Here is a 14,687-nt window from a genome sequence, read left to right on the forward strand (position 1 = left end):
CATTAAAATTCCCCAATTCTGCAGTAAAGTGGAGGGAAGGGGGAGTCAGCAGAATCCCAGATTAAAGAACCTGATGAAGAAAGGAGTATTTGGTTTTCCCGAGTTGTACACTATCATAAACTATCTTATAGTTTTTAAAGGATGCATGTGTTTTGTATTTCTGCTACATGGGAAAGCTTTTTAAAACGTAAAACCTTACAGGCTGAAAGTCATATGTACCTGAGGCCATGACTTGCAATTTCACTTTAGTTGGTTTAGCAACGCTGTACGTTTTGCAAAATCCAACTTTTGGATTTAAATATGCCGTGATCAGGCCACAGAAGATTTTAAGATTTGATAGGAATCTTTGATCCTTACGAAGACCTTTTCCCCCGAGCTTGAGCGAGGTGAGAGGCGCGGGCCTCAGCACTCCGCAATGGACTCCCGCACTCCTCTAACTTCATTCATCTTATCCGAGCCACCTCCTCGTCTCCCAAAAGCTGCTGCCTCCAGGCTGATCGAGGAGGGAGCGGGAGAGCCCGAGGTATTGCGGGGCGCAGCGCTGCTGCGGCCATTTTATCGTCCCGGGGCCGGGGAAGCCGGCGGCCCCCGCGGCGGGAGAGCCGCAGGTCCGGGCAGGAAAGCGCCGTTCCCGGAGGAAGGGCCGGCCGCGCGGCGCGCTCCGTCCCCTCGCCCTCCCCGCATTCTCGGCGGCGCGTGCGGCGGAGTCCGGCCAGGCCCGCCTGCCCCAACGAGCGCCAACAGCGGCCACCGCGCCGGGCCCGGCTGCAGCCGCTCGGGGGTGCCGGCGGCGGGCGCGCTGAGGGAGGAGCGGGCGCGCTGCCGCCGCTTCCTCCTGCGCGGGGGCCGGAAGGCAGCGCGGCCCGGCAGCGGCAGAGGGCCGGGCCTCGGCGGTAGTGCCGCCGTTGCGGGTCAGCCATCCAGCCTTCCGCAGTGGGGGCGGGCAGGCCGGGGGAAGGGCCGGGCCCCGCCGCCGCGCTGGGCGATGGAGTGAGGGAGCGCTGCGCGGCAGCGGGAAGATGGCCGGTGGCGGCGGCGGCGGCTGCAGAGACAGCTTGTTTCTGGAAGGTGCGTGCATGGCTGTGCCGGGGAAATGTGGCCCCTGAGCTGCGTTTCCCTTTTGGCGACCAGTAAAGGGGCACGGCACAAACTGGGGAATGGGGGAGGCGGGCGTGTGAGTTCATATGGGGGTGGGGGTAATGGGTCCCCTTTGGGTGCGACGACAATAAGAGGTGGTTTCGTGGTGGGGGAAGGGTGGGTGCCGTGGTTAGGTCTGGTGAAAAGAGACCTGCTTTTGAGGGAGGGCTTAAGTGAGGGCGATTTGGTTCTTTTTTTTTTTTTTTTTTTTTTTTTTTTTTTTTTTTTTTTTTTTTTTCCCCCCCCCCACCTTCTTTCTTTCTTTTACTGTTCCGAGGGGTTGGGAGTGCGGTGTTTCTTTCCTTTGTCGGGGCAGCGCCGAGAGCAGCCCGGGCTTGGTGCAGCGGCAGGACTCAGTCGTGGCCCGGCGCGCGGTGGGCTGGGGGCGCCGGGCAGGGTTAGCGCTGGGTGAGAGGGGAGGCCAGGGCTGCATTGCCCTGCCCTCAGTCCGCTCCCAGGCTCCGGCCTAGCCCGTATTCTTTGGCCCCACCATAAAATGAGTCTTCGCCTGCTCCTAAAAGGCTCCTTTAAAGGTTTGGGACTGAGTTTAATTTTGGGAGGGGGATAATGCTTATAATTGTGATACGAAGGTGATGATGAATCTTATTACCAGCGTTTGAAAAAAACCTTTTGCGTTTATAAAGCCCTGACTTTTTTTTTTTTTTTTTTAATACGGGTTTGGTGTTTTGAGGTTTTTTTTTTCACTATAAAGCTCTTAATTATAATGGAAAAAGCCTCCTGAAATTGGAATATTTTTAAACTGTTGAGCCTTTACAGTTTCATTGATACATCAAAAAATGTACTACTGTAATCTTGCAAAATTGCTATAAGCATGTGTCCTGATGGCATAGGCCAGCAGCCTACTAAATTCTGCCAAATTACCATGATGATAACAAAGAAAAATTAATGAAATTATGTACTCATAAGCAGAGTTTTTCAAGTCAGGGATAAGTTTGGCATTGGAGATTTGCAGTACCTGTATTGCACAGAACATAAGGTCTTGCAGATTTTCTTTTGCTGCAGGATGTTGGATATTGGCTTTTTATTACTAGATGTTCTGGAATAGATGTACTGTGCGAACAAAATACTGCTTGTTGTTTTGAATAATTAATCTGGAATTCTGATGTTCAGAAACTCTGGTTAATAACAGCTGTCATGTTACCTCCCTTACACCTTTAAAGGATTTGGTGATGAAATGCAGACACTCCCATTTTTTTCCTGAATTCTCCACAGCCTAAGTGAGTTTTGTGCGGACAGCTAAAAGCGTCAAGGTGATGACTAGTCACTGTCTTCTGTGTCCATCTTGAGTACTTACTGGCTGGACAGGTGGCTAAGAAAAGACGGATTTTATATGCAATATCCACACTTTTTTTGCTTACAAATTCTCTTTCCAACAGCAGGAGCAACATAACACTGGATAGCATCTCCATTTGAAGCTTCAGTGTTCCACGATGGGTGAACTGAGTTACCAGCTGGTTTTGTATTTCCCCGTTGTTTGGGGACACGTTCATTTTAGGACTGATGATGTGGTAGAAACCCTAAGAATATGCAGCCACGTGTGAAGAAAATCTAGTGTAGATGGTGGTTACAAAAATTTATGGGGGTGGCCCAAGTCCAAATGGGACAGTCATACTGGGGCAGATTTAGTAAGAGCTGGTAAAATCTGTACTGATTTGAAGCAAAGGGGAAAGGCTTTCATATGTTATTTGATAGGTACTTACTAGAAATGTTTATAGAAAAAAGTACAGGTATAGAATATCTATAAATACATACATACATAATTGAGGTTTTTTGTAATCTGGAAAGGTAGCATATTGTATCAACCTAATATGTTAGAACCACTGTTATCCAAAAACTAGACAAGCACGAGAATGCCAGATTTGTGAAACAAGTATAATGGGGAAAAAAAAGGGGATGAAAGTGTGTAGAGTAGGAAATATGGCAACTTCTATTGCTGGATGATGGTTATTAATCCATGAGCCTAGAGCTGTATTTATAATTTTCTGAGAGTGTATATTTTGTGGAGTCCTTTAAAGGCTGTTAAGCAACAACCAAAAATTGTTTACCTGATGTTTCCAGAAGTGTTTTCTTAAAGACTGGCAAAGGGGCGGGCCAGGACTCCCTGTCCATCCCTGCCTTAAATGTGCAGAATGGAAGAAGTCTGGGTGAAGTGGATGTTAGATCTATCACCAGTTAAACTCAGTCTAAGGGATACTGTGCTGGTTAAATATGTACCTTCATATGTGTGTGTGTGTGTGTTTACATACATGTACACAGATATTTCTGGTGCTCTCCTGTTTATGTTGACTATCAGTCAGACTTAAGATAAATGTAGAGTTAAGTGAAATAAATTGCTTTTCCATATGATAGTTGTTCAGAATTTTGGTTTTGGTTCCACATGTCCAGTGAGATACTGCTTTTCTTTCATTTAGTGTAACAGATGTTGCTGTGAAGAAATAATGTCTGTCATTCTACTGTAAAAGTGCTTCCTCTTAATATTTTTATTATTCTATTCTGCAGTGAAAACAAAATGATCTTTCTGGAAGGGTGTTCCTTGAATGATTGATTTGTTGCTGAATAATACCATTCTTGAACATAGTGGTTCATACTAGTGCATGTTTTTTGTCCAGTTCTGTATATCTAATGTGCATAATTTTTTGTTCTGTATTGTATAGACTGTTTAATGGAAATGTGGAAAAGATCCCTAGGACTATAATGGACTCTTTAAAGCTACATTTGTTACCATTCTGAAGCAGTGCTAATAGTGATCACATACACGTGGATATACAGGGCCTACATGATTACTTCACTTGCAGTGGCAGGACTGTTAGAAGTATGAAAAGTACTCTATTTTTGTTATTTAATCTAGATGCAAGTGAAATTACTAAAACTGTTCTGAACTTGCTTTTTTACACTGCTGTTTCAAAGTTATGGCCAAATATGCAGAAATTCACACTAACAAAGTAATTCTCTTACATGGGAATTCTTTCCTGATGTGGAGGAGGAGAAGTTTAGTGATTAGAGATTTCTGTCTGGAGAAGTTCCTGTGTTTCTTAATTGATAGTCACACTTAAAATATAAAAAATTACAGGCAAATTCATTTGGATTTAAAGTAGGAGGCATGTTAAACATGTGGGAATGGACAGTACTGTTGATCATTACCCTGGAGAAAAATTGTGGGAACTCTTGTTTTCTGCCTCCTTCACTATTACTGAATTGCAAGGAAATTGTATTCCTCTTTTCCAGCACAAAATTTAACGTTTGCCTATGTTTATGCAGTAGATAATAGGTAAACTTTAAAATATTTTCCAGAAGAAGGGAGAAATGTATTATTCTTTCCTATTTTCTTATTTCAGCCTCCTGTTGATTACAGTAGTGATACTGGGAACCAGTATTGAATTTTCATTTTGAGGATCTCCTTTCTAAGGAACGTTGCCAGTCCCTAGCTTCAGACTTGTTGAGGTATTGCAGTGCAGTCCTGACAGGAATTTGCTCGATTTTCATTCCTATTTCTTGGCTACAGGTTTCCTAATAACAATAGAGAAAACTATCTGAACTACCCGTTAGCAGCAGCAGTATAAACTTCACAGTTGTCTGCCAGAGGACACCAGAAGACTGCTTTGTTCTTTCAGTTCACATGTAAAGAATTGTCTTCACTAAAGCAGGAGTTGTAGACTTAAATATTTTCTTCAAGGTAGCTGAGATTCTGGGGTGGTACAGAAACGTACAGCTTTTGTGTATTAGTTTAGAGTTAACAGATTTACCTTTTGAAGTGGTGGTCAGCCTCTCCTCTCTTTTTTTGTTTCTGTTTTTAATCATACTGAGAAATCTCTGACTGGAGTAATACGAATTAGGGGGGTAGAGTGGAGTTTATATGCAGGTAGAACACTTGAGTGTTCTCTACCTGCCAGACTTTTCTACCTGCAAGACTCTTATATTTATTTTTCTCTTAACAGTGAAATTTAATTATTAATTGTTGTAGTTGTCTCTAATCAGTCTCTGGTGCTTTGTTTGTGATCTAATGGAGATTACGATTAGCTTGAAAGTGTGGGGAAGAGTTGTTTCAAGTATCATTGATCTTCTGTGTCTATCTGAACTCCTGCTTAATCCTGTTGAATTCTTTGGTTTGCATCTGTCCCATCAATGTCCAGGCAGGTTCCGTTTCTTCTGTTTTTCTTAGGAGTGTTTTTTATGAGAAAGTGCGAAGTTTGTGACATGGCTTGTTCATATGTCCCAGTCCTTTGATGCATTCAGAATTTTTTTTCCAGCACTGCACATGTATCTTCTTAGACTTGAAGAACGTCCAGCTGTCCTTTCCAGTGGCTTTGAGAATAGGAAACCTTGTTACTGACTTCAATTACAGGTTATTTTCTATGAATGAAACTCATTTGTTGAGGACTATTCCTCAACGAAGTCAAACTGAAAACATTTCTTACTGTCTTATTTTTTATACATGCCTGACTAACTTGGGTGATGGGTGGCATGAAATATTAAGAAAGACAGGGTGCTTCTTAAAGCATGTAGAAAGATACTAAATATAAACCTAATTTATCTTTTACTGCTCTATAACATGTGTTGCAATATGCTTGGGAGCACATTCTAAGGTAAAAGCCTGTTCTCCAGTCCTCTTTCACATCATCATTTTCTTAATTTTGAGACATAGGATTCTAGGAGCTCAGGCTTGTCCTGAGCTTTCTGAAGTGTAAAGGATCTGAGTGCAACTTTCTGGTTTTCATTGTGGAGGCATTTGTTATTTGGTAGTTTTTCCTGACCAACTACTACTGTATTAAGTTTTCACAAAGTGGGACATAAAAGCTCCTGGCGTAAGAGTAACTGTCTTGTTTGGGATGCCTCATCCACTATTTTTTGGCACTTGGATTTGGTAGTAAAGCACTACTCTTTCTTCAGAAAAAGTACAGAATTTCTAGTGGTTTTTAGTGGCAAAAAAAAAAATTAAATGAGAATGTTCCTAAAAGAGAACACTTACCCTCTTACACTCTTCTTTATGTAAGTATAAATAAAAAAAGTAAAAGTAATAACAAAAATAGTAACATTCATATGTGGTTTGATAGCAAACATTAAACCAACAGTTAGCAGAAGTCATGCTTGCACAGATATGAGCCTGTTAAGATATTTCAGCCTTTTCCTTCTTGTTTTATGTACGAGGATAAAATAGATTATTTATTTTAATGGTTTCAACAGCAAGTTTGGCTTTTATTACTGTTGTTCCTGGAAGACTGTACATGGATTTTGGTGCAGTATCAGAATTCACCTAGTCTGTAGTTTTAACTTTGTCTCGTATTTGATGTAACTGAGGAGCATCAAGGTGTTTTGTGCTGTAGCAGATATCCTATAATGTGAGACTAACCATCAAATGTGAGAGTAACCACCAAACTTGTCACTTTTAAATATTGCTTTATAAGAATATGAAGGTTTTTTGAGTCACCTCATAATTTTGCGTCCTTCCATCCCAGTAATAGGATCACCTATTTCCAACCTGCCTGCCATAGGCAGGGACACCTTCCACTAGACCAGATTGTTGAAGGCCCCATCTAATCTGGCCTTGAACACTTCCAGAGTTGGTGCATCCACAACCCCCTTGGGCAACCTGTTCCAGTGCCTCACCGCCCTTAATGTCCTTGGCTGGTGCTTTATTACAAGTCACAAACACGGGTAGCATAACTTTTATTTTTCCAGAACTTAAACCCTTTTATTTGCAGAGGTGTAAAGATCTCACAGGTACAAATACAGAAGTTCTGTGAAACTTGCTCACTCCATTAAGCAGAGAAGTCAAAATTAGTGTCCATGAAGCGAAGGTTTCAGTGTTGCCTGAGCATGATTCAGTTTGCTGCTCACTGGTGTTCTTTCAGTGGCTGAGGAATCAAGGGGTCAGAGCAGTGAGAGGACTTCAGGCACAGGACAGCATATGCATTCATCTGTGTGTTGCCAAGGAAGGAGTGGAAGAGTGTGCAGGATAGGTGCTGCAGGAGGCTGAGAAAACACATAGAAATGGAGCTGTTGTGGTGGAGCATAGTGTAGAGATAACAGGAGCAAATTACGGTTTTGGAGAAAAAGGACAAATGTAATTCTTCTTTTAACTTGGTTATTCTAAAAGGCACTTGCATTGGAGGTGAGGGGAGCACATTTGTTAAGTTCCTTTCTTTTGGCCCATGTTTTGGCACTTGGTTTCAGTTTGGAGGTTTTTTTAAGGTAGGGATATTTTTTCATAGGTTAAAATCTGTCTAATGCTCTGGACTTACTTTCTATGAAGAAAATTTAAGCATTAGTAAAATATTACTGTTTTTATACATGGTATAGAATTTAATTTGTTGGCAGCTTCATCTTACACATATAATTTTTAAAAGCATTTGTTCTTAACTTACTGTTTCTGTGTTCAGCAGCCTAGCATACCTAATATTTTCAGGTTAAACTGACCTTAAGCTGTAGTAAAGTCTGTAATTGGTGTCTGAATGTCATGTTAGTGGGTGCGACTCCATTCTGGAAGCAGATCTGCATGTACTCTCCACCACCCTGGAGACTTACCACTTTCTTGCCAGAGAGATTGAACTTGCTCTGTTCTATCTTGCCAGGTTGGCCCTTTGCCAAACCTCTGTTGAATTTGCTCACTGAAGGGTAACTGGTAGATGCAGGACAATGGCTTGGATTGGAGAGAACATACAGCCTCTACATTTGAGAAGAATAGAACATTCCCTCTTTCATCTCTGCCTGGTGATCTGTTAAGTCAGGCTAAGGTGTAATACATAACTTAAACTTCGTAATGGGTATTTTAGTGTAAGAGCAGCTTTATTCTGCGCAAGGAAACACAATTATTTTAAATAGCAGGTTACCTTCTGCGAAGAACGAGATTATAGTGAAGGCTGGAGACTGAAGGGAATAAATTAACGGGCTGTGGTTATTCTTCCCAGGTTGATCAGCAGGCCTTTAAAAAGTTTTTGTTAACAGACAAGGGCTGTAAGCACTGCATGAGGCAAGGAAACACTTCTGCGTGTGTGTCCCAGTAATTCCTATAAAAGAAGAATTTGAAAGACTTTGTGGTATCTTTCTCTGATTTATTCTTGAGACATTATAGATAAAGAATAGTGATGATTCAGAAACTCTGTGTTAAGCCCCCCCTGGCTTTTTGTTTGTTTGTTTTCAGACCATATGAGCTGTAACAAAGTCTCCCTGCTCATATCTCCCTGAGATTCTGTTTGTTTGTTTATTTTTATTGTAAGACTTCCCACAACAATGTTTTAGGAACGAAAAATACCAGTAATATTCTGCTGGTGTGGTAAAACATATTACTATGTGACATGATTAATAATATGTAATCTTAGAAATTTATGTCTGTAAGAAACAGCTGCAAAATATTTGTTATTTTTATGAGTGTGTTTTTATTCAATGCCATACACTTGTTTCATTTGTATAAAATTCATTCTGCTGATGTATTTTTATTAATGTCAGGGGATATAATGTTGTATTCCTTTGACATGTCCAATTTTTATGGCTCATTTAGCAAAATATGAATATCCTGCTGATGACAGAATTTAATACGACAGTCTAACAGAAAGATTATTCAAGACCCCATTAGATGAGAATTTGAACTATGCAGTAGACGTTAGGTTTCATATTTACAATTGCCTTTGTAATTTCTGAGGCTCACTTCTAGAAACATTTACTGGAGTTTGTTGTAATTTTATTTCTACCAAGGCTTACTGCTTAAGGGACAATTTAAGGATCCTTTACAACTGGGAGTAAACTTTCAAAAGTGGACTTCAGGACTGCTCTGGCCCAGGTTATTGCAATTGCATATACCTCTCACTGGGACAGTAAAGCTTCAATGGAGATTTAATAGTTCTGCCATAAGGCAAATATGTTATAGCTGAATCTTTACTTGATAAATACTACAAGAAACTATCTGTCATTGATAAAGTAAAATGTTCTTTATCATGTAGCAAAGCCTATGTTACATGTAAAAGGCGTCACTCATTAGGTGGAAGAAAGAACTTAAAGATCAAGGTAAGCAGGAGTTTCATGTTTGGATGGATGCAGCTGAACCTCATCTCTGGTTGCAGGATGGTCGCTTAACAAGTGTGATATTTTGATTTAGCTGTCTTTTGAGTGCTGTTTCTTGAAAAGTTGTTTTATAACTAGGTTCAGTTAGCAAGCTGGCATGTCTTACTAAAAATTAGTCGATTGACAGTACTTCACTTTTGCTGTTTTTATGAGTAATTACTGAGAAAATGTTTGTTTTTCATGGGATGTTAAAGTGATTTTTTAGCTTTTTAAAAAATAAAGCCTGCTTAATGGATGTTAGTATACTGTGACATAGTTAGCAGTTGTCAGCGTTCCTTAAACTCGTTGTTAGGTCTGGGGAAGTTTGGTACTTCCATTGCAAAGACTTCAGTGCTCTTAGTGCAGTCTGTAGTTGCATTATTTCATACCTTGCTGCATTGATGATTGCTAATTGCAAAGGGAGTTAAGCTATATAGTGTATCTAGTCTGAGCAGAAGGCTGTTGCCTATATTTGTGTTGGATTTCTCTGATTTTTTTTTTTTTAACAGACATAATGTGCATAGATTTTAACTGTGTGTGCATTTGCAGAGTCATAGCAAGACCCTGTGTGTGGGGCCATGCTGTATGGCCACACAAGGAATTGTGCCAGCAGTTGACAACACACCCAGGCCCACTGCTGGGTGCTGCTCAGAGGGACAGAGCTGCTGCCCCTCCCAGAGACAGCGCTCACAGCTGTGCTGGAATAAATACTGGCACTTCACTGGCTTCATGGCAAGTTGGCTGAAGGAGCTGAACTGACAGAAAACTAGTCCTTGGGGTGGGGAGAAGTGTTGGTGAAGCTAGTCTGTTACTTTTCAGCCATATCAGAAATCCAATTGAGCTGACTGCTGCCTTGTATGGGTAGGAAAGCGTGCCAGTGTCTCTAAGAATAGGAGAAAACCCCAGGTATTTAGCCTTTACAGAAAGGCAAATGGAAATATTTTTCTCACCACTTAGTTTAACTAACTCTTTCATCATACTTTCCCTACTCAATTTTTTTCTGAAATGTACTTTTTTCATGTGACCAAATTTTTGAGGTTTTTTAATTGAGGTTGTTGATAATTTTCTTTGTATACTTTTTTTGCTGTCCATTTCATGTGAATTTTGAACAATTGACAACATCAAAGAGGTGTCTTGCTTTTTTTTCTGCTTTAATTACATTTAGAGTTTCTTCTTACAGAAGAAACATTTCTTGTGGAAGTGTTCAAGGCCAGGCTGGATGGGGCTCTGAGCAACCTGGTCCAGTGGAAGGTCTCCCCCCTGCTCATGGTGGCAGGGCTGGAACTAGATGATCTTTAAGGTCCCTTCCAACCAAAACCATTCTGAGTATGATTCTTCTGTCCTGCAGATGCAAGTTAAGTTCTTGCAGAGATTGTGGAACCTTTCTGGAGTTTTAATTTCTGTATGTTTTTACAAAGGGGATAGTATCTATCTGACATCATCTATGAAACTTTACAGGATAAATCCAGAAGTATTAAGTAGTATAAGTTCTTTTTTCCTTCTTCCTTTTGGTATGTAGATACAGTGCTTTATTTTAGCCTGGTGTTCCAATTACTGCAGCAAGCGTGGAAACCTTCTCGAAGTGTCAGTTGCCTAATTTCCAGGTAGTTTGGCTGGGTTATTAATCTTACTCTGTATGTAACTGCCTTTCAGCACTTTCTTAAAATAGATTGCTGTTGTTTAGTGCTTCTGTATTCTCAGTTGCACAAGCTTAGGTTTTATATGAAGATGGATCCCATGGTGCATAACGAAGTGTGCAAATCACATGCATAATACACTATAAAGTTTCCTGCTGTGTTTTGCTCATCTTCTAAAACTGTTCCAGTGTTCAGAATTTGAGATCATGTGTGATTAACATCGCATACTGATTTACCACAGAAATTGTATTCTGGAATTCTTGTTCAACTCTCATCTTCCTTGAAATGGCTTGTGAGCTTTATATTTTTTTTTGGATTTTGAGAGTAAATTGGCAATTCAGAAATTGCTCTTAGCCTAACCTCACCTTTTATTCCCTATTTTAATCTATAAAATAGGAAGATATTATATGTTATAAAATCTCTCTTAGACTTACCTTTCCTATAAAAACAACAAAACTTTCTTCCTAATTTCTGAATTTTTGATATATCTCCAGTCTAGCAATAGAGGTCTTAGGTAAGTAAAGAATTCATGATGCTGGAGATGAAAAAATTACTTTTTTGTTTATTTGTTTCTCCTTTTTTCCCTGTTTATTGTTGGTTCCTGTTTTTGGTGTTACTCAAATTATTTTACTTGTGTGGAGAGTTTGAGTGGGTGTCAGACTTACTTAGAGAGGGAAAAGAAGAAAAGTGACTGAGCTACTTCTTTTTGGAAGTTTTTGTGATGTGCAGTTTTTGTGATGTGCAGTTGCCTTAGGAGATGCTTCATACCTATGAATACTCACTGGTTTTACTTGACAGCTGGTTGGAATCATATGGGTTGGAACATCCTGTTCAAGCCAGGCCCAGTTAGAGCAGGTTGCTCAGGGATTTGTCCAGTCTCTATTGCCTCTCAGGTCAATCTGGTCCGCTCTTGAGCACACACATGGTATAGAATAAGTTGTGTTTTTAGCAGACTAGCCTGTAGTTCACCAGATCATCCTTGTTGCCCTTCTTGAAGTGCAATGATGTTTTTCCAGTCTTTGGGTACAACTAGCTTAAGTGTTCCTTAATCACATCTTCCTTGACAATGGGTGATACTGCATTCCTGCAGATTCTGCTGATAGAGTTGAGGAACTGTGAGGTCAGAAGACAGAACTTAGCAGTGAAATCTGGGGTGACAAAAAAAAGATCAAGTTCTTAATTTTTTTTTCCATGTCTTTTGTCCCTAGGTTTCTGTCTCACTGAGCAGAAAATGCCCACAATTTTTTGTAGCATTCCTTTTGCTGCTGATGTAAACAAAGAAGGCCTCTTGAAGTACTTCTGCATTGTTTTCTAATGCTGTCATAAGGGCGGCCTCCTTGGATGGGGTGGATGCCTCTGCAGCTCTGTTGAGAGAATCAGTAGAAAAGGTGAAGAAGGATTAGTTGTCCATTGTGTGGTTATCACTGCTGTCTTACCAGAAGTTTCAAAGGCATCACAAAGAAAAAGTTCAACATACTTCAAAGCTCTATCCTCTTATCCTCCTCTATTATTCCTTGTTAATACTTAAAAAATGTTAAATTGTTCAGAGAATCATCAAACTTACACAGTTCTGTGTTCTTCAGTCCTGTAATCAGTGCAATATCCTGCAACGTAAGCAGCCCAATGTTCATGCAAGCTCTGAAAAAAACCCTAGTCATTTACCGGAATATGCAGATGATTTCCATCTTTGAAGTGCAGAACTTTCGTAAATGCTTTTGCTTTTCAGGAGCATATAAACACTTTCGTCCAGGAGTGAATGCTCTCTATCATTGGTTTTCTGTTGACATCAAGTTCATGAAAGGGTGTGGGGGTTTTTGTTAGGCAGCTGACAAACTGAATTCCCTTCATGTGCAAAGGAATGTCCGTGCTTAGTATCCATTACATTGGTATCATAGAACTTCGCTACTGAACTCTCTGCTTCACATAGTATCTCAGCTACTATCAGGTTATGATTACTGCTTGTTATTGGAGGTGCTTTGACAGGTTTTTTCGCCTCTGCAGCTAATTTAGGGAGTGGAAAGTTAAAGCATCTTTTAAGCACTAGATCTTTAGATCTATACCTATAAATGTAGATTAGGCTTCAATTCCATGGAAATTTCTTTGGTATCTGTAGTACTTAAAATAGTTTCAGTTCCTGGATGGATCTTACCTCTGCTGTGCTGTCACAGCTGCACGGGTTAGTGTGGTTAAACAGGAGGAGCAAACTGATGTGGTTGAAAAATAACGTTTCCCCTCCCTTGCTGCTCAAGGGGTTCTTACCTGAATTAGTTTCCTTCCCCAGCTTTTTTGTCAGTGCTGACCAATGCAGGGTGCAGGACAGGAGCGAGAATCTGCAGCTCTTAGGAAGAGTGAGAGGCCTGTAAAACTGTTCATGTAGTGCTGCTCCAGATTGTGAAAATGCAGTCTCACTGTGGTTAAACAGTTGATATAGTAGAGCTGATGGTATCAAAGTTAGAAGATAAAAAGCTGTTTTGCATAGAAGCCTGTCTGGAAAAATAATGAAGCAGTGGGGAAAGTAAACGAAAAAATATTTCTGTGTCAGAGTTTTATGAGTACTTGTATCCTCTTAACAATATATCTGATGACTCTAAATGAGCAACAGATTAGAAAGCTTAGAAGCATTCTTTTTCATTTATTTAAATATGAGTCTGGATGAAGGCAATGATTCTGAGTACATTTAAATTAATTTACATTTTCAGCGTGAACACTGCAGTATCTGATAAGTTGGTTGCAGTTGCAGTGTTGTAATCATTTGTAAGATGAGGCTTGCTCTTTACCAGCAACTGGGGAAAAAGAATGTAAACTTCAGGTCTTCCTGAAAATGCATCTGGGTCCTGAACCAAACCTTTACTTGATTTAGATTTCATGTTTAGGATGGTTCTTGTACACACAGAAATAGATGACATCTCAGCAGATGAAAGATTTATAGAAGTTTCTATGTGTGCAATAGAGATATTAAGGTCTCTGCTGTTGTATTCCAGGGGATGGTAGGGAGTTATTCTGGCAAACCAGTGATACATATGAAAAAGTAACTTTTCTAGAAAAGTTGATCTTTGTGTGGACAGTAAATGCATCTGGCTTCTTTGGTGAGTTGACTTTATAGAATCATACAACGGTTAGGCGTGAAAGTGATCTTAAAGAGCATCTAGTTCCAACCCCCTTTCTGTAGACAGGGATACTGTTCACTAGATCAGGTTGCTCAGGGCCCCATCCAGCCCGGCCTTGAACACTTCAGGGATGGGGCATCCACAGCCTCTCTGGGCAGCCTGTTTCAGTGCCTCACCACCCTCCCAGCAAAGTATTTCTTTGATAGTATTTCTATCTAATCCAAACCTGCCCTCTTTCAGTTTAAAATCATTGCCCCTTGTCTCGTCATTGTCTGTCCATATAAAAAATCCCTCTCCCTTTTTGTAAGACACTTAAGGTACTGCAAGACTGCAGTAGAATCTTTCCAAAGCCACCTCTTCATGCTGAACAATCACAGCTCTCTCAGCCTGTCTTCATAGGAGAGGTGCTCTCACCCTCTGATTGTCTTTGTGGTCCTCCTCTGGACCCACTCCAATAGATCCTTGTCTTGTGTTGAGGACCTCAGAGCAGGATGCAGCACTCCAGCTGGGGTCTCAGTAGGGCAGAGTAGAGGAGTGGAGTCAACTCCCTCGACTTGCTGGCCACTCAGCTTTTTATGTAGCCCAGGATACAGTTGGCCTTTTGGGCTACCAGTGAACACTGTTGGCTCATACCCAGCTTTTCATCCATGAGAACACCCAAGTATTCTCCAGAGGGCTTCTCTCAGTGACTTCTCCCAGTCTGTACTCATATCTGGGATCGCCCCAGCTCAGGTTCCAAATTTAAATCTTC

At 40.8% G+C, this 14,687-nt stretch overlaps 1 protein-coding gene across 3 annotated transcripts in view; it reads left to right on the forward strand.

The window, feature by feature from the left end:
* The first annotated feature begins 845 nt into the window (after positions 1-845).
* SENP6 (SUMO specific peptidase 6) overlaps positions 846-14,687 on the forward strand; it is a 70,922-nt gene continuing 57,080 nt past the window's right edge. For 2 of the 3 annotated variants that reach the window (XM_048296516.1, XM_048296518.1), the window contains exon 1: positions 846-1,068. In XM_048296516.1, the coding sequence (XP_048152473.1) occupies positions 1,020-1,068 (49 nt within the window). In that variant the 5' untranslated portion in view covers positions 846-1,019. Of the gene's footprint in view, positions 1,069-1,618; positions 1,671-14,687 lie in introns of those variants that run through there. The other variant, XM_048296517.1, reaches the window with a different exon arrangement.

Source organism: Corvus hawaiiensis, chromosome 3, assembly GCF_020740725.1.
Source record: "Corvus hawaiiensis isolate bCorHaw1 chromosome 3, bCorHaw1.pri.cur, whole genome shotgun sequence".
NCBI classification, from domain to species: domain Eukaryota; kingdom Metazoa; phylum Chordata; class Aves; order Passeriformes; family Corvidae; genus Corvus; species Corvus hawaiiensis.